Here is a 22,135-nt window from a genome sequence, read left to right on the forward strand (position 1 = left end):
CCATATGTCAGGACTGGATCATCTTTTCCCACTTGTGATTTAATCCATGATCTGACAGATTTCTTCAGCTTTGTTTTCCGTTCAAAATTATCAATATGATTTTGTAAGACTTTTTGCTAATTAGTGTAATTATGTCAGATATAACTTTTGACATTTCTGTGCGGAGTTTTTTGTTGTTGAAAAGTTTCTATTTGATAAATCATTTAAGATTGTGTTTTATTGTGTGACAGGCTGTTTATCCTTATGCTATCCCTTCTCACCCCATTATTTTGAGATTCTCTTTATGATGACTGTTATTTTCCTGAAAACAGGTAGATTAAGGTATACTTAGGATGGAGTTTTGTCAGCCAACATGGGATTGTCCTAATATATATATCTGTGATCATCTACCTAATGGTAACTGCCAAGAGATTATTAAGAAGCAAAGGCAACTTGCCATTAGGACTCAGATATAAGAAATGCAGTATTGCTTCTAAGGATGGGATAACACGCAGTTCTCTAAGAATTCATTATTTCCTCTACTTCAGCAAAGGGTATCTAGATATGAGGTATCTTCATTTGCTGTAGAGCAGGCCAGGAATGGAAACAGAAGAACAGCTTTTTTGATGGGTTCCAGTCCTTTTTTGTATACACAGAAGCTAAGGAAATTTCACCTCTGTTCAGTCAAATTTGGATAAGCACCAAATCTTTGCAGTCTGACTGCTCAAAGCAATATTCAAGCCTTTCATCATTACACAGTTGCTAATCCTAAGAACCTATAGGTAGAGCAGCCCAGAAAATTGTAGATTTTTTTCAGACCAAATTTGAAGATTACACAACGTGTAGAAAAAAACTATGTAGGAAATTATGTCACACTGCCCCCAGATTTTAAAGGTTTTCACAGCAAAATGAGTAGTTAAAAAAATCTCAGGTTCTGCTTTCAAAAATGGAAAGCCAAAAAGGCCAATGCTCATATTAAAAATAAAAGATGCAAACAAAAATACTTAACTTTAATTACCTTTTCTTTTGATTAGAAGGGCTGCCCTCCCTCTTGCCCCCACTTTTCATCATCAGATATAGCTGCCTGAGTGGAGCGACAGCTGTTCTGCCTTTCCAATGGCTTGCACCTCAGCAAGGCCCATTAGCTGGGCTTACCATAGCCCTGGAATAGCAGGGCTAGTTCCTGATGTGGCCAGGATGGGGGCAAGACTTCTTTCTCTTAGTTAAGGTATATTATAGTGGCTAAAGTCAACTGTGAGTGATATGGCTGGTATACTACTCCCATGGCAGTCCTTTTGAAGGCTGGTTTATGATATTATTATACAGATGCTTCTGGGATAACTTCTGTGCTTCAGAGTGTGCATCCCAGCACAACTGCAAATGAAAGGACTACAGGAGGTGGAAATACTGTGGACAATAAGCGATGTCCACCTGCATTACATTTTTTTTCCCTGCAAAGTGAATGACAGTGAATGGAGTACAGAAAGTGACAATAACTAAGCCTTAAATTACTTATTTTTTCCTACTGGTGATCTGTTTTTCCCCTTCTTGTGTTACATGCACATATTAATCTGAAAACTACAGCCTGACTTGTGAACAAACTCCTAGAGAGTTGACATTTTTTTTGTTGGATTGGAAGGATTTATGGATTTATCTGTTCCAGAGAGGTTCCATCATTCTTAAATGCTGAAGCTTTGACTGACTTATGGCCCTGAGGAGAGTGAAATGTAACTATTAATCACTGACAGCAATGGGATATCCCTTCCTCCATTGGCAGCTTATGCCACTGTCAGTAGATCACAGAACTGCTGCTGACCGTGAACGGAGAAAAGTAAAATATAAAGGTCATTTTTATTTCATCTACAAGAAAAAGTTTTGAAAATACTTTATCTTGAAAATATTGAAAATGTGCTACACAAAACCCTTGGGGTGAATGATAATGGCTTTCTCCACAGACTATGAAAAACAGAGTGATAGAAGCATGTCAGCATTGAGTATTACTGTAGAAACTGAAACTAACATGCTGAGCTGCAGAGACACTGTTTTTATGTTGCTCTTCAGCTAAAGCTTCGGAATATTTTCTCTGTAACTTTTACTAGTGGTAATAACATCCGTAAGTACTTCATAGGGACATAGGGACATTTCAAGAGCTTGGACACCAAAGAAATGAGCCATCTCTGGACAGTCCAGAACTGGTTTCAAATACCTGCGACCACCTTCTTTTCTCTCTTACACATGGAATGTTTTAGTCTTCCTTTTACCATGGTCTTCGCATTCCCTTCAACATCAACCAATTGTCCTAGCTGTTTTTGCACAGACAAGTTCTGGATGCTCATCTTCATATTTATGATGGCATTGGGCAGGTGGCTTATTTCTAATCGGGCTTTTTCAAGCCCAGTTCTACCACTTTATGAGGAAACATGGGCTATTTAGCCTGTCATGTTGGCCATTAGCAGACCATCCATCACCATAGCATTATTCTTTCTATTTTAAATCTCAGTTAGCTTTCCTCTAGGTGCAGAAGCCCATACCATCCTCTCACTCTTTCAAAAGAAAAAAAAATCAAAAACTTTGGCTTTAAATAGCTTGACTTTGTTGCCATCTCACCGCGGTTTCTTCCGTGTATTGCCTTGGCTTTATATGCATATGAGTAAGCCTCTCTTTATATTTCTCAGAAGCTAAGACCTATACATTCAAACTGGAAATGACCTGGGACATTTTAACCTTATGGTGTGAATGGAGGTGGTGCTGTCAACTCTTCAACCCCCAAGAAAGCCTTAAGATAATGTATCTATTAAAACACTGTGCTGTGGTTCAGCGACAGAATCCTCTGATAAAATTCCCAGCTAGTGCTGGACTCTGCTGTCCAGAAGATCAGACTAGGTACACATAATGCTCTTAACATTTATGATTCAGCCATGTATAAAAGTAAGACTGAAAGCAGTCAAGCTGTTAATCAAAGTCTTCTAGTAAAGTTATCAGGTTGAGTATAGCTCAGTGTCTCTATGTACGTTAACGCATTAGTAACGCATTAATACTCATTACTTTAACTGACATTTATGTGATAGCAGTCATATGCTGAATGGATTTTCTTAGGCCTTATCAAAAAATAGGTATCACATGGTCTCTCCTTTCTTGAGAACTAAGTAAACTGTATTTAAATGACGTGGTAGAAGGCTGTCAAGCTTTCAGTCAGTGAATGTCTCCAAATACCAGACCTCTCCTTACAGCCCTGAAGGTAAGGCTAATGAGAACAAGTGCTGATCATTTTAGAGACTCTGGTCAAGGGCTCTAATTGGAATGATCCTACCAAGCCTTAACAAATACACAGGTGTAGAATGTGAATGACAGAATCAATCTCTATATATCATTTATTCACTGGGTAAGCAATTAAGTTATGATCCATTAAGTCTCTCCTAGTCTCTTTCTCCGTAATACTTTCAATAGATTTTGTCTCAAAGAGAGCTAGCTTGCACGGAATATTTGTACTTGTGAGTAAACTGAAAAGAAGCAATTATGATCCTTTGCTCTGGGCTGTAGCTGGAGGGAAAATATGAAAATGTCTAATTCTTTCTTGTGTGAGTCTAGTGATGCTCTTAGCTAAGTAGTCCCTTGGACAAATATATCCAAAGATCTTTTGAGTGCTGCAGACACATCTCTCTGGCATTTGACCTGCCTTTGCTGTAGGTCATTGTGGAAGGAATATGGACTAGGTCTGTCTATTTTGATGCATTGTCTGTGATGGCTAGAGGTTACTAGAATCATTTGTCAGTGCCTTTCTCTTCAATGCTTCTGCTTGTGTTACTGACATGTCATCATCAAGATCTCAAGTACTACCTACAATGCTAGCAGGTCTGCAGCTGGCAGACTGCAGTATCAGAGTTCTCTTAAGAAACAATCACAGACTCAGTCCAGTGATATAGTTCTAATCAGGAATAATGAATAGAAGTATAGCTATAAAACACTTCCACAGATATGCACTGAAAAAAAAAAAAGTTAAGGCATTTTATGTATGTTGCTGCTTTGATGAATTGTCTCAGTATTTTACTGTTTCAACTTTTATGGCCATGCTCTTTTATTTACTTTCAATTCACCCTTACCTGAGTCACACTGCAAATGTGCTAAACTTTTCTCTCTTCCTCCCTGAAAAGGATGTATTCCTGATTCCAACCACCACCAAGCTTGCAGTTTCCACTTAGGTAAGAGATCTGTATTTCAGTCAGGTTTGATAGCTAGATCCACTTTGGTCATACTTGAATAAACTTCTGTGTAGGCAACTGCAATAGCAACTGTTCTATCAAGCCTGAAACCTATTTCAGCCAATGCACAGAAGCATCCTATGAGCTGAACCTACTTGTCTAGGATTGTCTCACATACAAGAACAAAGGCAGGTGTTACCTCAATTCAGGATAGAATTCCTGTGAAATAATGATCCTTTGCTTCCAACATGTGGGTCTCTCTGAAGATGTTTATAAGTTCTTAAGGGGGACAAACCTTTTAATCCTGAGAAGATATGTTAAAACACCATGCTACCATCACTTTGAAACTGAGAGCATCATAGGAATTCGTAACACTGAAAATCCCCTTCAGAGGCAAAAAAACGGTGGCATAATTTCACAAAATACTCCAGAATCTGAATTTAATTCTTATGGGGAAAGAATCTAGGTAAATCTATAACAATGAACTCAGAAAGAAGAAAAACTTTTGTAGGTTTATTTTACAGCTTATGCAACTAGCTTTTGGCAGTAGAATGGATCCAAGTTTGCTGAGCAATACACAAAAGGCCAGCTGTAATGGGAGTGAGCTTTCCTCTCTCGAGGAATCATGAGCATGTTGGAAAGCAGTAGGCAAAAAAATCAAACTAGGGCAGTTTGAGGAGATAGAAAAAAAAAAAAGACCTCCTAAATGTTCCCCTGGGGACTATGTAATAAGGGATCCATACAGATACACTCCTAAAAGATAACCCATTTTTAGGCTGCACCATATGCTTGGGAGCAGCAACCACAGTTGTCTTCATGCCAGAGGGAGGGCGTAATGATTCACTCCAGAGCAAGGTTGAAAAAAAGAGATTAAAAAAAAAAAGTCAATCCACAAATAACAGTGGACTTACAAATATGAATGTTCTGGGACACTTAGGAGAGTAAAATGGCCAGTATCTGTAGGCAAACTCAAAGAGCACAAGGGAAAACAAGACCCAAGTGAAACTTGTGGCTGGCAGGCCACAGTGTACTTACAGTATGGAGGGAGAAACTGTACTGGTAGTTCTAAGAACACTTCCATCCATTCCCCTTTTCCATGGCATTGCAGCCAGTGTGGTCATTAAAAAGTAACTAATTTTCTGAAACATAGTTATGAAGTTTATTCATGACAGAATAAATTCTTTTATACTGCTGAGGCACTAAAACCAATTAAGCATCTTATAATATTTCACTAACATTTAATCACTGTGAGTCAGTTATACCTTCATTAGGTGCGTAGCCACAGGAATTTAGGACCAGACTCAATGTTTGTCTTGCTGCTTATAGTCAGACTAATGTGAAAAAGAGAAATACATGCATTGTAGGGAATCATTTGTCTTTCTCTGTAGTTTCTGTTGACTGTGATAAATTAATTTTAATCTGCCCAGGAGACACATTAGATAGTAACTTCCTCAGGTTATGTAAAAGACAGTGGCTTGTAGGCTTATTGCAGTGCCACAGCTATGTTCTTTTCAAACACCGAATTTGTGGCTGTGTCACAACAGGGACAAGGTCTAGGATAAACTTTCTCACTGAATGGCAGCATAGAACAAATACACACCTGCAAGGACAACATAGGCGTGTCCAGGAAAAGACTGCACCATAGATCTCTCTTATGAAAATAATCCTGAACCCTGAAATGGATAGAAAAGTTTTGCGGTGATTGAACAAAGCACTTTCTCACCTGTGTGATCTACTGGGTCAGCATCAGGAAAAAAAAGAGGCATGTGTTTTGTTTGAGCTGACTCCAGAGACTGTTGGAACAAGTGGACTTAAAGGAGACCATTCCCATTTTACTTCTTTTGCCACAATTCTTGGGGGAAGCATGGCTATTCTTTCTACAGGCGCATGGGGACAGGCCTGCACATCTTCCCCTCTTGTTTAGCCAGAGTCCAGAAGGTTTTCATTTCTTCTGCTGGTGACTTGTCATCCTTCTGGAATTACGTTGAGGTAGAAAAATAAGAAAGAAAATAAAACAATCACCATGCTCCAGAGCTGCAGGAGTTTCCCAGCGAGAAAGTAGGACAGGTCATCTCACTGGTCACAGTGAGAGGCTCTACTCAAGTTTAGCCCTAGTTCCCTCGTGAAGCAAAAAGACTTACACTGTGCATTGCTGAAGCTCTACCACAAGATGAGGGCAGTGACTATCCCACCACACATCATGCAGAAAGCACTGTCTAGATGTCATCTAGAAAGAGGGCTCAATAATGATATGGAGAATTGAGAGCCAGGCAGCTGCATATTAAGTGGTGCAGAAGCAAGCTAAGGATTTCTTCCATCCCATCTCACTGCAGGGAAGCAAAAATCAGGTCTTCTATGTGGAGCACAGCTTCATAGGCCTTCACAAGAGAATAAATTTCCTGTCTACTTTGTTTCCTTGCTCATACATTCTGAGCTGCACTCCGATACTTCTGGAGTGATTATTTGTTGAGAGAAAAAGCAAACAAACAGAAAGTGCTTTAGTAAGGGCAACAAAAGGTCATTCCTTCTTGACTGCAGAGGTAATGAACCCTCTCAGCACTGGTGGCTGGTAAAGAAGGACGTGCTCAACTTTATTCTGAAAGATTGCATGAGCTATTAGAAATGATGAGTCAAATACGCACACCAATAACACTCAGGACAAGTGTATCCACGGAACTAACTTAACCTAAAACACAATGCTGGATGTACTCTCCAAGAAGCTGTGAATCTTACATTTCTATGTAATCATTTTTTTAGAGTATTTTCCCCTCCATTCTAGGAATGGTTTTGGAGGAGTCACGCTGAGGTTTTGTTGCTGCTTAATGCTCTCTCTTATTTATATTTTTTGTCTCTCAGGGTCATTTTTTGCACATTCTACTTACTTACACTATGTGGAGTTTACAGAAGGAGTTTTACAGATTTCACAGCAATTGACCTCAGAAAAGATTTTACAGAGTGAAGAAGACTTTTTTTCAGGCTACGCAATTGAAAACCTACAAAGCAATCTGCCACTCCCTTCATTACTCACTGCTATGGAAGTTTTTCAAGGAAAGATTAAAAACAAAATAAATCCATAATTCCATTTCGACTTAAACAATACGTGGAGCTCTTACACATTTGATTCTGCAGTATTCAAACTTTTTTCCAGTGAAATTATTCTTTTCTCTTATCAGCAGTGACTTCAAAAGGATGCCTGCAACCTGTAGAAGTTCCTTTGACTTTAATTCTAGTAGTGGATAATGAAATATTTGTGAGTGCAAAAACCTTCAGATACGATGACTAATAATCATTCACTGGAAATGAGTAATAATGATATAGCAGATCTGGATATAGCTATATAAACAGACTAATGGCATACTTAGCATTTTTTCTAGTTGGTTTTCTTGTAAAAGCTTATTTACTAGGGAGCAGCTGTTTGCTGTCTTGGTCCAGTTGATACTAACACCATATTCAGCAAAACTGTACAACTTAAGCTATAAATGTCTGAATGTCAGGATTCCTGTAAAACTTTAGACAATTGGAGAAACTGAACCATGAACAGAAATTCTAGATTTTTCTTAATGTTAAACCATCAAACTCTCAACAGACTAGTTGTGATACTCTGCAATAAAGGGAAGATACCACGTTTGACCAGTCTTCTATTCGTAAACTTTTCTTTTAATAGATCACGTTGCTTAATATTAGGATTATTTCCTTTCCAAATACTTCCAAACCCCCTGTGTACTTTCTGTGAATGAGAAGTAATACGAGAATGGCCAAACATCTATTTGCTGAAGTATATGGCTAATACCTGCAAGAAGATAATCCAATAATGACTGCTCGTGCTTACCTTTTTGCAATGGATTCATAATTAGGATGCACACCTTGGGATTCTGGACTGCTAACATTCTGATTTGAATCATACCATTAGCCTGTCAGATGACCTATGTTGCTTTCCTTCCATTTTCCACACTACATTTGTAACATAGAAGCAGCACTAGTAGGTTACTTTTCAGTATATTTTGTTCATGTACTAAAAGTCTGTGGCACTTACCCATGCAGAGAAACTTATTTCAAGGGCAGAATATAGTGCTACTGTTGGAATCTATCATTCACTTATTTTCTTCCTACAGGAGTCATTCCAAATGAAAACTTGATTTCTGACTTGATGGATTTTACTTCCCATTTCAGTATAGTGTGTTTGTCACTTTTCACACAGTATGCTTTTGGCCCAGGCTTAGTCTTGAAAAAAACAAGGTATCTCTTCTTGAAGAGAAATGCTTTTATCTTATTTTGGCATCTCAAACTGAAAGGATACAACTGTATTCTTGTCTTTTGTAGAAAATTCCTGAATTCAATATCTCCATGTCTCTCTAGCCTATCTTGTCCTTCTAGCCTTCCTATTCTTCTGCTTTATATGCAATACCCAAAAACTGGCATGATGTCAAAACTCTGCTTTTTGAATATTTTCATTATATACCTATGCTTTTATTTTTAATATATTATTTTTAATTTTTCCTTTTTTTTTTTACGTAGGAGGCAATACTTTTGACCATCAGTGACTTCTGTACTACATATTCTCCTTTTACATTTGAAAAAAAAGCACATTTTTGTCTCATGCTATTGAAAAAGTCATTCTGAATTGTCTTGGTTCTTTTCCAGCAAGAGAGAGACTCGAGATTCTGGGAGATGACCATTTCCAGGCTCTTGAGTTTAACCACAAGTTTTGTCACAGAAACGTTAGCAGGGAATTTTGTGGAGAAAATGATATGTGATTGATTAAACTGTGCCTCAAACAGATACTGAAACAAATTTTTAACATAAAACATGTTTAAACACTATTACCATGGGTAGTGAACCCTCCAGTTCACCCTGTGAGACTCTTTCAGTTGATTGGAATGGTTAGAATTGTCCTGTCAGCTATGAGCTGGCACCACATTTCTCTGACTCGAGCACAAAGATTGTTTGACAGAACAGCCTGAAACAGCATGCTGGTGTTTGCTTTGATCCGTCAATTACAAAGAACAAGAGCACGACTTTGAGCAGTATATGCCATTTTTGTCATTCCAGCATAACCTTCCAGAAATAAAAATTGCTTGCACTGTATGACACAGAGTTTCTGCAGGACACATGAGTTGCAACCCAGCACAAGTTCTCTGCATACTAAGCAAGAAAAAAGTCACTGAAAATTCCTCCTCCCCTTCACCTTAGCTCACATGAACAGAAAAAGGAGATGTGCAGCTGTCCACAAAATTATTATCATTTGCACAGATTTCACTGCCTGAAAAATAAGTAGGAAGCTCCAGTTATAACTCACAAGAAAGGGCAGCATGTGAGTGAATCATACAGCTGTGTGCTGGCAGGAAAATAGCAAAATCCCTTTAGCAAATGAATTTCCTGAGTTCATGAACGTACTCATTACTTAGAATGTTGTTTCTATTCTGTGAACCTCTCCCAATATGGTTGGGTGACCTTTTCTGGTATAACTATACAATTGTGTACAAAAGATTTCAAAATTGTTGGAGTCAGAGGGAATGAGCATGGGACCTCAGCCAAATGGGTGGGTCATTTGTTGACAAAAATCTGGGAAATGAGTATCCCAGGTGCCACACATTGCTTGAAGGCTTGAATGCGCCTCCCATGGAAAACACTTATCTCTTCTCATCCTTAGTTGCAATGGTGTTGTGACTATCAGCAGAGCAGCATGGCAATATTATATATATTTTTATTAATCTCTAATTTACAGTCTGCCTTTTTGAAACATTGATGTGAATTATGATAGCTCTGTATTAACACGATAAAGAGTGAATTTGTGGCTATACCTTGTTTCCATAAATACTTCAGCTTCACGTTTACTAACAGAAATACTGTGAGGGTTTTCAATTACTCTGCTAATGAGCTTAAATATGTTTTAGTTGGATTTGAATTAGTGTGAGGATTTTTCTTCTGAGGCAGTTAATATCCCAGACACACTGAGGTTAAAGGTGCTTTATCTGCAACTGAATAACCTGGGTGTGACTGGATTTATCTTTTGTGCTGTCAAATGTTCCTGGGGTATGTCTCTAGTTTCTTAGAAGATGAAAGTTGCTGATAAGGGCACTAAATGTCTGCTCTTGTCACATCTATATGAAAGAAATGATAGTATAGAACAAGTAGCTTGAAAGTCCCATTTTGTTCTGTTATCCCAACATTAAGCAACGTGGTTTTTTCTGTTCAGTAACTTGAACATAGAGGACTGAACTTAATTATTTCATTGGTTCAGGGCATAACGGGGGGATTCTATAGAATCACACAAGGGACCCACAAGGATCATCTAGTCCAGACCCTGTCCACACAGTACCACCCAACACCCAAATCTTGCGTCTGAGAGTGCTGTCCAAACACTTCCAGAACTCCAGCTGCACAGGGCTGTGCCCATTACCCTTGGTAGCCTGTTTCTTGCTCACTGCTCTCTGGTGCAGAACCTTTCCCTAACCCCCACCTGATCCTCCCCCAACACAGCTCCATGCTGTTGTTCCTTTGGGCCCTGATGCTCTTACCAGACAGCAGAGTTCAGCACTACCCTTCCACTCCTTGTGAGGAGCTGACCATGATGTGTCCTCTGGAGGTCTTTATTCATCCTCATGAATTCTGTCTGCTTGTAGATTCCTATTATAGGCAAGAAGTTGTCTGGGAATAATAATGAGAGAAACATTTTCTCCTACAGTAATGGCTGGTGGAGAGAAGCAGAATACCTTGTACCACAGTACTCCTTTCTCACTCTTGTGCAGTGATTTCCCCTACAAGCCTATGTTTTGTCACTTACTGAATGTCACATTCTCAGGCGGCAATGTTCAGCAACATTTCATATCTCACCAGAAATCACAGTGGGCCTTGGTCATCCTCAAATACTTAGATTCAAAAGTCTTGAATCAGGTACCAAATGACTGAGATTTCACACTGTAATGTGATTGGTTCTCTGTATTTGATTCCTGGTCCATGAGGCTTTAGGATGAAAGGCTGTTTTTAAAAAGTTTTAGTTTTGCATCTATAAAGGCTTTAAATCAATCTTCATTGTTGGCTTGCTTAATTTTTAATAAAATTTTAGGCTCTTCATTCATTCCATAGTGCCAAAAGAAGGAGCTTTCAAGTGGGGGGACAAAAAAATAATAATACCAGAGCAAAAATGGCAACAGTACACATATCCATCTTTCAAGAAAATCATAAAACAATACCAATTGTGCAATCCATATTTGTCAACTAATTTATCTCTCCTCCAGGTAATAAATCGCATGTGAAATTTCACTGCTATTTAGATCCTTCAGGTCTTCCTCTCAATATCTGTCCACTATTTGACCTCTTTCCACTCTCCTAATTCACCTTATTATTTTTCTGATTGGTTTTGCTGAAAGATCTTCGTTAATGAAAATCAGTCAGATTCCAATATTAACCTTTTCTAAATCAATTTCTTGTTCCAAGAGTAATCAAAGTGGTATTTTGCACTCCATATGTAAATTCAACTCTATGTTTGAGGAATTCAGTTTTCTAACTAACTAGGATATGATTTTACAGGATTCTAGCTATTACAGCTTGCCACCTCCCTTCTTCTCCCTACTTCCTTCTTCATTACAGACCTGTAGAGCATGGTGACAATGTTAAGCACTGCAGTTACTTCATAATTAGTGTATTGGTCACATTTATCTTGTCCAGTTAATGAGTTCACAGAAACATTCCTGCTTTATACTGACAAAGTCTTGATATGATTGCTGGAATGATTTTTCCAGCGTTGTTCAGGAGTTGAAATATTCCAATAATTATTCTGAATGTGCAGCTTTCTGGAGCTACTCAGAAGGCAAATAGGATGTGCCAGCAGAAACACGAACCATTCCTTGTCAGGTACCTGTCCTGGGACGCATTTCATACAGGCGTGGCATAACCATTGTAAAGTCATGCAGAAAGAGCTTTGATCAAGCAGCTTAGGCACAGCTAATATCTTTCTATGCAAAATAACATGTCATTCCATTTCAATTGCTTACTATTCACTTAAAAATAAAAGGTTAAATTGTACTGTAATGTAGACAATGAAAAGCCCTGGACAGTACAAAAATAGGACTTCAAGAAAGGCAGTGCAGTCTAGCAGGTCATCAAAAAACTGAGTCTTGGGAGTTGCAAATGCCTCCTCAAAGGAGCTGCCTTGATGTCTCTCTGCAAGGTCTGTGATTAAAGTGGTTTCAGGCTAAAACTAGATGGTATCACACCCTTCATGGATGGAGATAAGGAATGGAATTGCCTTGCCAATTAGCCTAATCTGTCTTTTCCCTAATTTCTCTGTTTTGCATAACCACAGTATTAACCAGCAGTTCACTGCTAATCCCCAGTGCTACAAAGAGGAAAAGAATCCCTTTGTATATTACAGTGTAATCATAATATCTACTAATTTCCTCCCGTACACTATAGGCCTCCTTTGAAAGTAGATTGCTGGCATTTATCTCTATTTTATAAACGAAGAGATTTACAGTACAGCAAAATGGTTTCTCAGGAACTGAAAGCTTCTGATTAAGTAGAGCCTGATATCAGTGTAACTGATAAAGTAGAGAATAAAATGCAGATCTCTTAAGTTCTCAGACCAGTTCATTGCCTGCAAGCTTCAGTGCTCACTCAGATCTGGGATTATGAGTGAAGTTTGCAGCAACTCTTTTTCTCCTGCATTTCTAAGTCATTAATTTTTTTATTTTCTTAATATCACCACACACTGAAGGGAATAATTATAATTCTTTTTAAGGACACATTGAGGACTTTTTAGCCATGGTTGAAAATGCATGGTTGAATGCAAAGAAGGTGCTAACACTGCTTTTTTTTTTTTTTCCTGTAATGAGAAGGTTCCATGGTCTCAATTTGTTGCTTTCAGAAAGTGAGACATGAGTCTCCATGAATCTGTAGATTAGAAAAATTTCACCTAACCTTCCTAACTCTTCATTACACAACTCACATGGGAGTGTCTGTCTATCGATATTCTATTTCACACAGATGCCATGACCCAGTCCTGGCCATATCTCCCCTCCTCTTCCAATAAGTGATGCTATTCTGGCAAAAGGTGAGAGAGTAGGACTTTTTCCTTCCTTATGAATGTGGACTGTAAGACCCCCTTGCTCATTTCGTTCCTTAAAGGCAAGGTTTTCTGAGAGATCAGAACCATGTTCTTATGACAAATTCTGGTGCCAATGTGGAGATTTACCTGCTGATCCCATCACAAAGAAAGTAAACTGGAGGAGGAAAACTGTTTTATGAGTCTAAACAGCAAAATTTCATATGGAGAAAATAAATATTTTCTATTTCCAAATTTCTTCTTTCAGTTAGATATTAAATGCCTTTTGTTAAGAGGATTATCTATCCAAAACAGGTTTTAGATCCTCTCCTGGGAATTACATCCCTTCTGTAGGGTGAGTAACTCAAAAGAATAGTATTCACAGAAAATAATGAGGTGGATAGTATATTTTGCTTGGCTCATCTGGGTGGTAAACAGACAACCAGTAAATAAAGGCTTACCTTTTGCAGACGGTTGAGGCCTGCCAATAACTCCACAGGGGAGGGATCTCCAACAAGAGATCCTTCCCCAGTGGTGATCAGCCCTTCAATGGGGTCTGGGAGAGGTGGAGCCAGACTCCGCCCCTTCCGGTCACACAGGTGCATTGCCGTCACCTGTGCTCCTGTGGCTGACTCAGTGCTCACCTTAGGAGATCCATCAGTGGTTCAGGCCTTGATTCAACAGTTCCCATACACGTACACTGTTAACATAGTTGAGTTCACTGCTTTTCCAGGCCTCAGTATGGTTGGGCTTCTTAAACAGTACAGCCATCATAACTTAGTTTAGAATTAAGCAGGAGTTTTTCCAGTTGATTTCCTCTTGTAGTTACTCAGCTGTTACTTTTTGTCACTTTTTTTTTTTCCTGAAGAAAGACTAAGTTGGATATTTATTCCCATTTTGTGATAAGATGTAGCTCTTCAAGATTGCACTTTCCTGCAGAAACGGTGGACAATATCAGGCTCCCTGCCACAAGATATAAACCTGTTTTTTATGTCTTCTGGAAAGCCAGGCAATAGAATACCTGAAACCAACTTTCTTTGTTTAGTTTCCCTGAGTTGGCTGAGCAAAGCCCTGCAGCAACTCTGCCTGGCCACAGTTTAAAAGAGCCTTTTTGTTTTTGTGGCAGCTCCTGGCTATTGAGTCCCAACTGCTGGGCATGATGATCCGTGACTAATAGTGCTGGATGTGCATAGGAGCCACAAAGAGAATACCCCTGTCATGCAGCAAAGCATACGTATACTGAAGTGGCATCTGCTGCTACCCATGCTTGGAACAATCAAATGGACATCAGTATCCCAGCGTGGAAATGTGTCTGTATGCATTTTAGGTGTGGGGAATGTTAAGACGTTGTCCATCATAGCTGACTGAGAAGGGCCAGGTAAGGCACAGAAAGAATACCAAAATACTCTCAGAATTTGGCAGCTGCATGAAAGTGAGATCTTCCCTACAAGCTTGAAAACTAAATCTGAGATTAATTACTTAGCTTTTAGTTTGCTTAAATTTGGTGCTTACTCCTTTGCTCTGCTGTTCTCTTACAATAACGTTAATTTGAATATTTTACAAGAACATTTGAAGTTTATTTACAGAAGCATCCAGAATTCTTCAGTTTAAATGAACATGGTGAGTTGATTGCTTTTTCCATAATTGAGATTACAACTTTTCTTTTATAATGCTATTATTAGTAACAATATTCTCACAGCTGTAGCTCCCAGGACTGACCGAGCTTAGAAATGACTCAGTTTCTTTCAAAGGCTAAGATGAGCTTTTATGACAAGTTTCAAGACAACTAATCTATCCATATTTTAGGCCTGTTTTCAGCCTCACTGCTCTTTTTTATTATGGACTGGCTTCATCATGGCCACTATCACTCATTGCCACCCTTCAAAATGTTCCAGGTAGCTAGATTTTCTTGAAAACTTGTATGTAATCAGATACGAGGAAAACAAGTTGTAAATGATTAAGATTACTGGTGTTCACTCTGTATAAACTAGCATGGAGTGTTCAGCTGAAATACTATACTTCTATTTTTGTAAGATATGAGCAAGGGTATATGCTGTGTAAACTCAGTTGTTTGCTGTTTGCTCAGGGGGAATAAAAGGATCTCTCTGTGTTTAATCAGTGTAAAGCAGAAGGAAGCACTCTAGCAGATGGTGCTATAACTCTGTTTCTTGAGTTATCATCCAAGACTGCAGCTCAGTTTTGCAGGGCTGTCTATTCTTTCTGCTAACAGTGCTATTTCTTTGTAGTGATGTTTCATAGTGAAACAATTTCTGAAGGAGTTATGCCCGTCAGATCTTTTTTTAAAGCATGTAGCTGATGGCTATGGTGGAAAGTGGACTGTAGAACTGAGTAATACAGAAGAAGAGATGAAGCAATTGGTGAAACTGCTCATGAGCCTAAAGATCATATAATTGAAGATCAATTCTTTTATTCTGTGTATCATCCTTGATTTGTTTATATGACATTTTGTTTGCAGAGTAGGGGCTATACGGAATCTATGCAAGACAGATAAGAATGGAGCAGAGCAAAGTGTGGGATGGATGAAATCCCCCTGTAGGAAAGTTCCTCAGTCTGTGGGACCTGGGAGAGATGAAGAAAATAGCTGTTTGCAAGGGACTGCGTAGGCAGTAAATGCAGAGGTCTTTTGATCAGCAGCAGCAGACCTTCCATGAAGATTTTCAATATATCCCTGCTTGCACATTGTCTGGAAAATGTGTGAATATGTGTCAGATAGTAACAGATGAAATAGGTGGCCCACTGTTACACTTATTTGCAAGCCTGATAATACTATAGCAAACTATAATAACAATCAGCAGAAGGGAGAAATATAGTAATGCAGAAGAACAATAAGTTCTGTGGTCTGTGGATTTTAGCTATGAAGGAGGTACAAAACTGTTCCTTGAAAAATGCAGCAGTGTGCAGGCATTGGCCCCCTGCTGCTGTGGGCAGCAGCTTGTTGTTGTCAGAGCCACACGGGAAGGACAATTAGAAATGACTTGAGACCAGCCACTGTGGCTATCAGTAGCCATTTTAGCAACCGTGCCCAGCATTCTCCAAGAGGACTGCTTCATGTCCTCTCAGAATAGCTCATCTGTGTTTGTGCAACACATCTCTATTATGATGATAAATGTGACAGGCATCTCAAATATAACATCGAGTAAATCTGCCAGGTTTATCCTCCAAGTGTCTCTCATCAATATTAGTTTTACCTAAGATTTTTTTGTTTGTTCATTTGTTTGCTTTTAAAAATGGAACCAGAACCTTGCCTGTGGCCGGGCTGATGTGATGTCTAAGTGCGGGAATGCACAGATGATCAGATGTTCACCTTTGCAGAGCCCAGATGCTGCTTCTCCATGCAGGTCTATTCCCTCCCACTGCACAGAAAGGTCCCCAGAGTGCTGTAATGTGTGCAGGCTGTGATTGCTGTTTGAGGCTAGGAAAGCTTGGCATTCCCAGAAGTATGCCTTTTTCCTATGGCCGTGCCTTACTATCCCAGTTAAACCCATGCCAGCTTGCTCTGTGTTGTATGTTGTTGCTGGTGCAAAGATCTGCGTCTCTAAGTCAGAATTTAAATTAGAAATTTCAGCTATTTTCTCTCTCTCAAGCCTGTTATGTGGCAGTAAAGAGAAAAAAAGCAAGGAGTACCTATGGTTTTGTTCTCAGGCACCGAGAATGCCAATATTTATTTATCTCTAAAGTAGGAGAGGCTGCCTGCCCTGCATTCTCAAGGAACATTAAAACTAAATGGAGCCTCTTGTCTTCACAAGGTAAGCAACCTGCCAGAGTTATACAGTAAATGTTCAGGCACCCAAGAAGCGCTGTCACAACTGCCAGGTTCAGACTTAGCAAATGCAATGGTCATTTGCACGCTCAGACAGAACTGCTCTCTTTTTATTCTATATAATTTGTTCAGGTTTGAATGTATTTAAGATTAGATCAGGTACATGTGAGGAGAGAAAAGAAGCAGACTGGTCTGGTTTGTTTTCCTTATTCCCTTTGTTGTTCATTTGAGAGTTGACCCTCAAAACTTTTGCATTAATACTGTGTTTTTGGGCCCACAGGAACCGGGAAGTTTGAATACTTGTTTGAACTTTATGGCTCTGTCTCCTCCCTGCCAGTGCACACACTGTTCCCATGACTGTTCTCTTGTTTCCTCATTTCCTTCAGTAACATATTTTTTCTTTTATCTTCCTTTTTTTTTTTTTTCTTCTTAAAGGATGATTCCTGCTACAAACAAAGCCTTTGTCGTAAACAACCTTGTTTCTGGAACAGGCTATGACCTATGTGTTCTGGCTATGTGGGATGACACCGCCACGACTCTTACTGCCACCAATATTGTGGGGTGCGCCCAATTCTTCACCAAAGAAGACTACCCTCAGTGCCAGTCAATGCACAGCCATTTCCTGGGTGGGACCATGATTCTGATCATTGGGGGCATCATTGTGGCAACTCTGTTGGTGTTCATTGTAATACTCATGGTCCGCTACAAGGTCTGCAACAACTCCCAGGGGAAGATGTCCAGCGTCAGCAATGTCTACTCACAGACAAATGGAGCACAACCAGTTCAGAATGGAGTCCTGCCTCAAGTCAACCCTAAAGTGGTGGTGAGAAATGAACTGATGGAGTTTAACTCTGGGTCTGTACGAAGCAGCATCTCCTCTTCTTCCAGCTCTATGAATAGCCGCGACTGTGATAACTATAGCCTCCAAAGTGAACAGGGCACATTGTCCAGTAAGTGGAGGCCTCCCTCCAGGTCAAAACACAACATTGACCGTCTAATGGGAGCTTTTGCCTCCCTGGAACTGAAATGTCAGAAAAAGGAGGAGACGACAGACTCCAGAACTTCCACGGCGGCCCGCCATTCGGACAAAGAACCACTGCTGGGCCAGCCGGAGTCCAGATTTCGCAGCCTCCTCATGTTGCCTCTGGAGGGCAAAACTAAACGTAGCCATTCTTTTGACATGGGTGACTTTGCTACATCTCAGTGTTGCACCTACCCAAAAAAGATAACGAACATTTGGACAAAGAGGAGCCTCTCGGTGAATGGCATGCTTTTACAATATGATGACAATGACCTAACAGGGGCAAAAGGGACTTACGGGAGTTCAGAGTGGGTAATGGAAAGCACAGTGTAAATATCAGCGTCTCCCCCCTTCTTCTCCTCTCATGTGTTATAAATCATGGTTTGCTGCAGTAGCATGCTGCTGCTGCATTTGGAAACAGAGGGGGAGTAAATGTTTTCAGTTGTACTGGCAAAAAAAGATAGGTTAATAAATAAGTAATTGGGATGCTAAAAGAGAAAGAAGGTCTTGCAATGTGAATAGGCACATATGGCACCATTCCTGTTGGTCCCCAGCTGAAACATGCGTGAATGTTTCAAGGAATTTACTGTTGTATTTATCATTGCTTTCCAAAAGTTCTTCAGATTCTTGGTGAACTATCAAACAAGAGTAAACAAAGAGGATGAAAAGGGGTTTAAGAGCATAAATTTAACTTTAAAGGTTTTCTTTTTTTTCTTTTATAAGGGCAACTCTTACTTTTATCCACAGAAAAGCACTTCTGTGGATGTAAGACTGGTGCTAGGATGCATCTGGTTATTACTACAAACAACTTTCTCAAACGTGCAGGCAGGGCATCCACAGGGACAGGTTTATTTTGTAGTGCTAACTGTGACATCTGGGAAAATAACAATACCTGTCAAGTGGGCTTTTGGTTTGGGATTTGCCCATCTTCTGTTTTGTTTTGCCTCGTGTGTGCTTTTGGGCTTTTTTGTTTTGTTGGTTTCTGTTTCTTTCTTTCCCAGCAGAAAATTTGTTTCCATGTATTTCTGGTGTTGTTTCCTGACTCCCACTAAACCCCCTGGATGAAAAAAGGATATATACAAAGGTCAAATTTCTGAAGTTCTGTATAACACACCTCTGATACTACTGCTTCTTGTCCTAGAAAAATTAAAATCCAGGGGCTGATAAGTTTAAAAAAAATCCTCCTCTTTCTTCCATCTTCTTCATATTCTCTGCTTGTCAGGGCTTAAGGCAGATTGCAGCAACTAGTGGTATCTCTGTGGGGGTTTTGCTAACAAAAATGCAAAAAGTAGTTATCAAGATTTCATAGTAAAGGAAGAGGAAAGGGAAAATGAAAGTGCCTCCCATGAACAGTCAACATTACAAATGCCGGTTGCTTCTGGCAAAGGTCACACTGTCACTCTCAGCTCAATTGACAAAGAAAACACAGTTTTCCACTCTTTTGTGACAAAAGCTCGTTCTACAGTCTCCATGACACAGCTTGACTGTTCCACTAGCACCACATGAAATCTAAGTTTTTCCGTGTTTCAGGGGATTGGATATGTTCCTAATTAGCCACGTAAAAAAAGTCAAATTTGGGTGTCACAGGACAGGGAGTCTCCCATGTATCCCCTGCACACAAGTAGCCTTTCCCAAGTACCCCAGTGCCCCAGTCCCTCACACTAAGCTATCTGCTAACTAAGAAAAGGAGCTCTTCAGAGACTGTAAACAGATACCTTTTCGGAAGCATTGCTGTGGTTTTGGAAATGCGCGTTGCCCATTGTCCTCGGTGACTTTATTGTCCTCAGTGACTTGACTGTGATCTCCAGCGTTCTGGTGGCTACTGCGACTGTCCTTGTTTATTTATTTGTTGGCTGCCAATGATCAGCTGCTGGGAACCATTCTGAAATTGCACATTGTTCCTATGATTTTGTAAAAGATGTGGGGAAAGGGTCAGGGCACAGAGCAAATAACACATGAAAAAAACTCTATGTATATTTTTTTTAAAGGTGCAGAGATATATTGTGACATGGCTGTGTACTTGATCTTGTATTTGTCATGTTTCCTACTTGGAGTTTTAGAAATGACATCCCTGTGATCAGAATATTTTTTCCTTTTTTCTTTTTCTTTTCTTTTTCTTTCTTTCTTTCTTTCTTTTTTTTTTTTTTTTTGCTACAAAATGTACAGTAAAAACATTCTTGGGGAAGAGTACTTGCTTTTCATTTATTTGCTGTTCGGTGGTCTTCTATGAAACTTAAATAAGGAGTGGTTTTAATTTAAAAAAAAGGTCTTAAAAATATGTTTGCTTTCTCTCTCCTGCAAACCACCTTTGACGTCAGGATTTTACATGTATAAAGTAGGAATCCAGTCATACAGACCTTTTTGGAACGCATTCTACTTTTCTCTAAAAAGATCTTCTGAAAGGACATCTCACCTTTTTTTTTTTTTTTTTTTCCCTGTGGTCACACTTGTACAGTTCCATATCACTAATATATTTGATCAGTGATCTGTGTCCTGATCCAAAACATGAAGAAATATCAGGAAGCCTTTTTGATGGTTCTGCAAGCTTTTTCTCATAGCCAACTTTAGTATTTTCAAAAGAGATTCAGTCAAACTTTGTTTGCAACATCATTCAAAATCTGATTTTCTTGTACTTTGCAAGAGGAATGGCACCACTAGTGCCAGAATCTACATCATCCAACTGTCCAGATGGCAGCTCCCTATTAACGACATTTACATTTATGTTGCACTGAAGACTCTTAAAATGGTTCATGTATTGATTTTCTTTTCCTTAACACACTGTGGTGCGGTTTGACTACAGTTTATCATGATGCTGCTTCCCTTTGGGCATGATGTTTGGGTTGTTTTTAATTTAGCTGTTGAGTTCATCATCGAGATTAGTAGCATATGCAGTCATGAATTTTCAAAAGCAATATCTTACACTCTTTATTAAAAAGCAAAACGTCTATTTCACTTTCTCACACAGGATTTGAGCATGTCAACAGATGCTGCTTTAAGATAATGGATAGCTGCCAAAGAACCCAGGTAATAAAGTGCACAATCTAACAGCTGTATTTATTACTGGTAATCGTGACTTCAATTCATTTAGCTTTAATGAATGAGGCTTGATCCACGTCAGCATATTTTCACATTGTGAACAAAATGAAATGAATGACCAACAATTGTTGCATTTGGTACTCACAGCATTTGGGAGAAAGAAGACTGAGGAACTTGTACATGAGGCATGGAACCACACAACATATCAGCATGTGAACAGCCCTGAGAGAAGACTGGAACCAGCCTGGTATGATAGTGCAGTGCCTAGGCACCTGATGGGATGACACTGTCTATGTGCCACCAGCCATAGTCCTGCTCTCACAGCCATCAAGTCCTCTGAAATTATCCTGTAGTTTTCCCTGTACAACTCTGAATGCTTCAGCACTGCCAAAAACAACACTGTATTTTTGGTTACATCCTTTAACAATGCCCTAACACAGGAGCATGACCCCTGAGTTCCTCCCCCTCACACTCTTATCAAGCTCTGTCTGCCTGTGTATTTGCCTCAGTTTTCACTGGAGCGTCTCATTCAGCATCTCTGGATTTAATTGATTATTTCTCTATATTGCTGTTGTAAGGCAGAGATAATTGCTCCATTTCTGAGGGCAACTACAGATCGGTGGCTAGTAAAATTATACACACATACCTATTTTCCTGAGTGCAATGCAAGTTTTCCATACCTGGTTGAGGAGCGGAGCTTCTTGTGTAATACTGACATACATTCTTATTCTGATTTTGATATATCATTATTGAAAAACTGCTCAGTTAACCCTGGAAAAAAAAAAAAAAAGTCTGAATCTTCAAAATATCATCCTGGGGACTATTAAAAAAGGTGACAAAATGGAAATTTCTGAAACTCATGATGAGATGGAGTGCATGTGACATGGCATTTGCTAGGATCCGTCAGGTCCTAGGTCATTTTGAGTGTGAATGTGTGTGTATGTGTCTGTCTATGTATGTATGGAACTGTAGCAAAGCAGACCATATTATTTGCTTACAGTTCATGTCCTCCTTACAAATTTCATGACTTGGACAGTATTTCTGGTTTCAAATGTATTTTCTGACTGCAAGCTCTA

General features: G+C 39.4%; 1 protein-coding gene across 1 annotated transcript in view; it reads left to right on the forward strand.

The window, feature by feature from the left end:
* Positions 1 to 18,550, forward strand: part of LRFN2 (leucine rich repeat and fibronectin type III domain containing 2) — a 34,788-nt gene extending 16,238 nt beyond the window's left edge. The window contains exon 2 of the mRNA XM_065755233.1: positions 17,438 to 18,550. Coding sequence (XP_065611305.1) covers positions 17,438 to 18,356 — 919 coding nt within the window. The 3' untranslated portion in view covers positions 18,357 to 18,550. The remainder of the gene's footprint in view (positions 1 to 17,437) is intronic.
* The last annotated feature ends 3,585 nt before the right edge of the window (positions 18,551 to 22,135 follow it).

The sequence above is a fragment of the Cyrtonyx montezumae genome, unplaced genomic scaffold (assembly GCF_038088225.1).
Source record: "Cyrtonyx montezumae isolate F1298 unplaced genomic scaffold, pur_monq_1.0 scaffold_0, whole genome shotgun sequence".
Taxonomy (NCBI): Eukaryota; Metazoa; Chordata; class Aves; order Galliformes; family Odontophoridae; genus Cyrtonyx; species Cyrtonyx montezumae.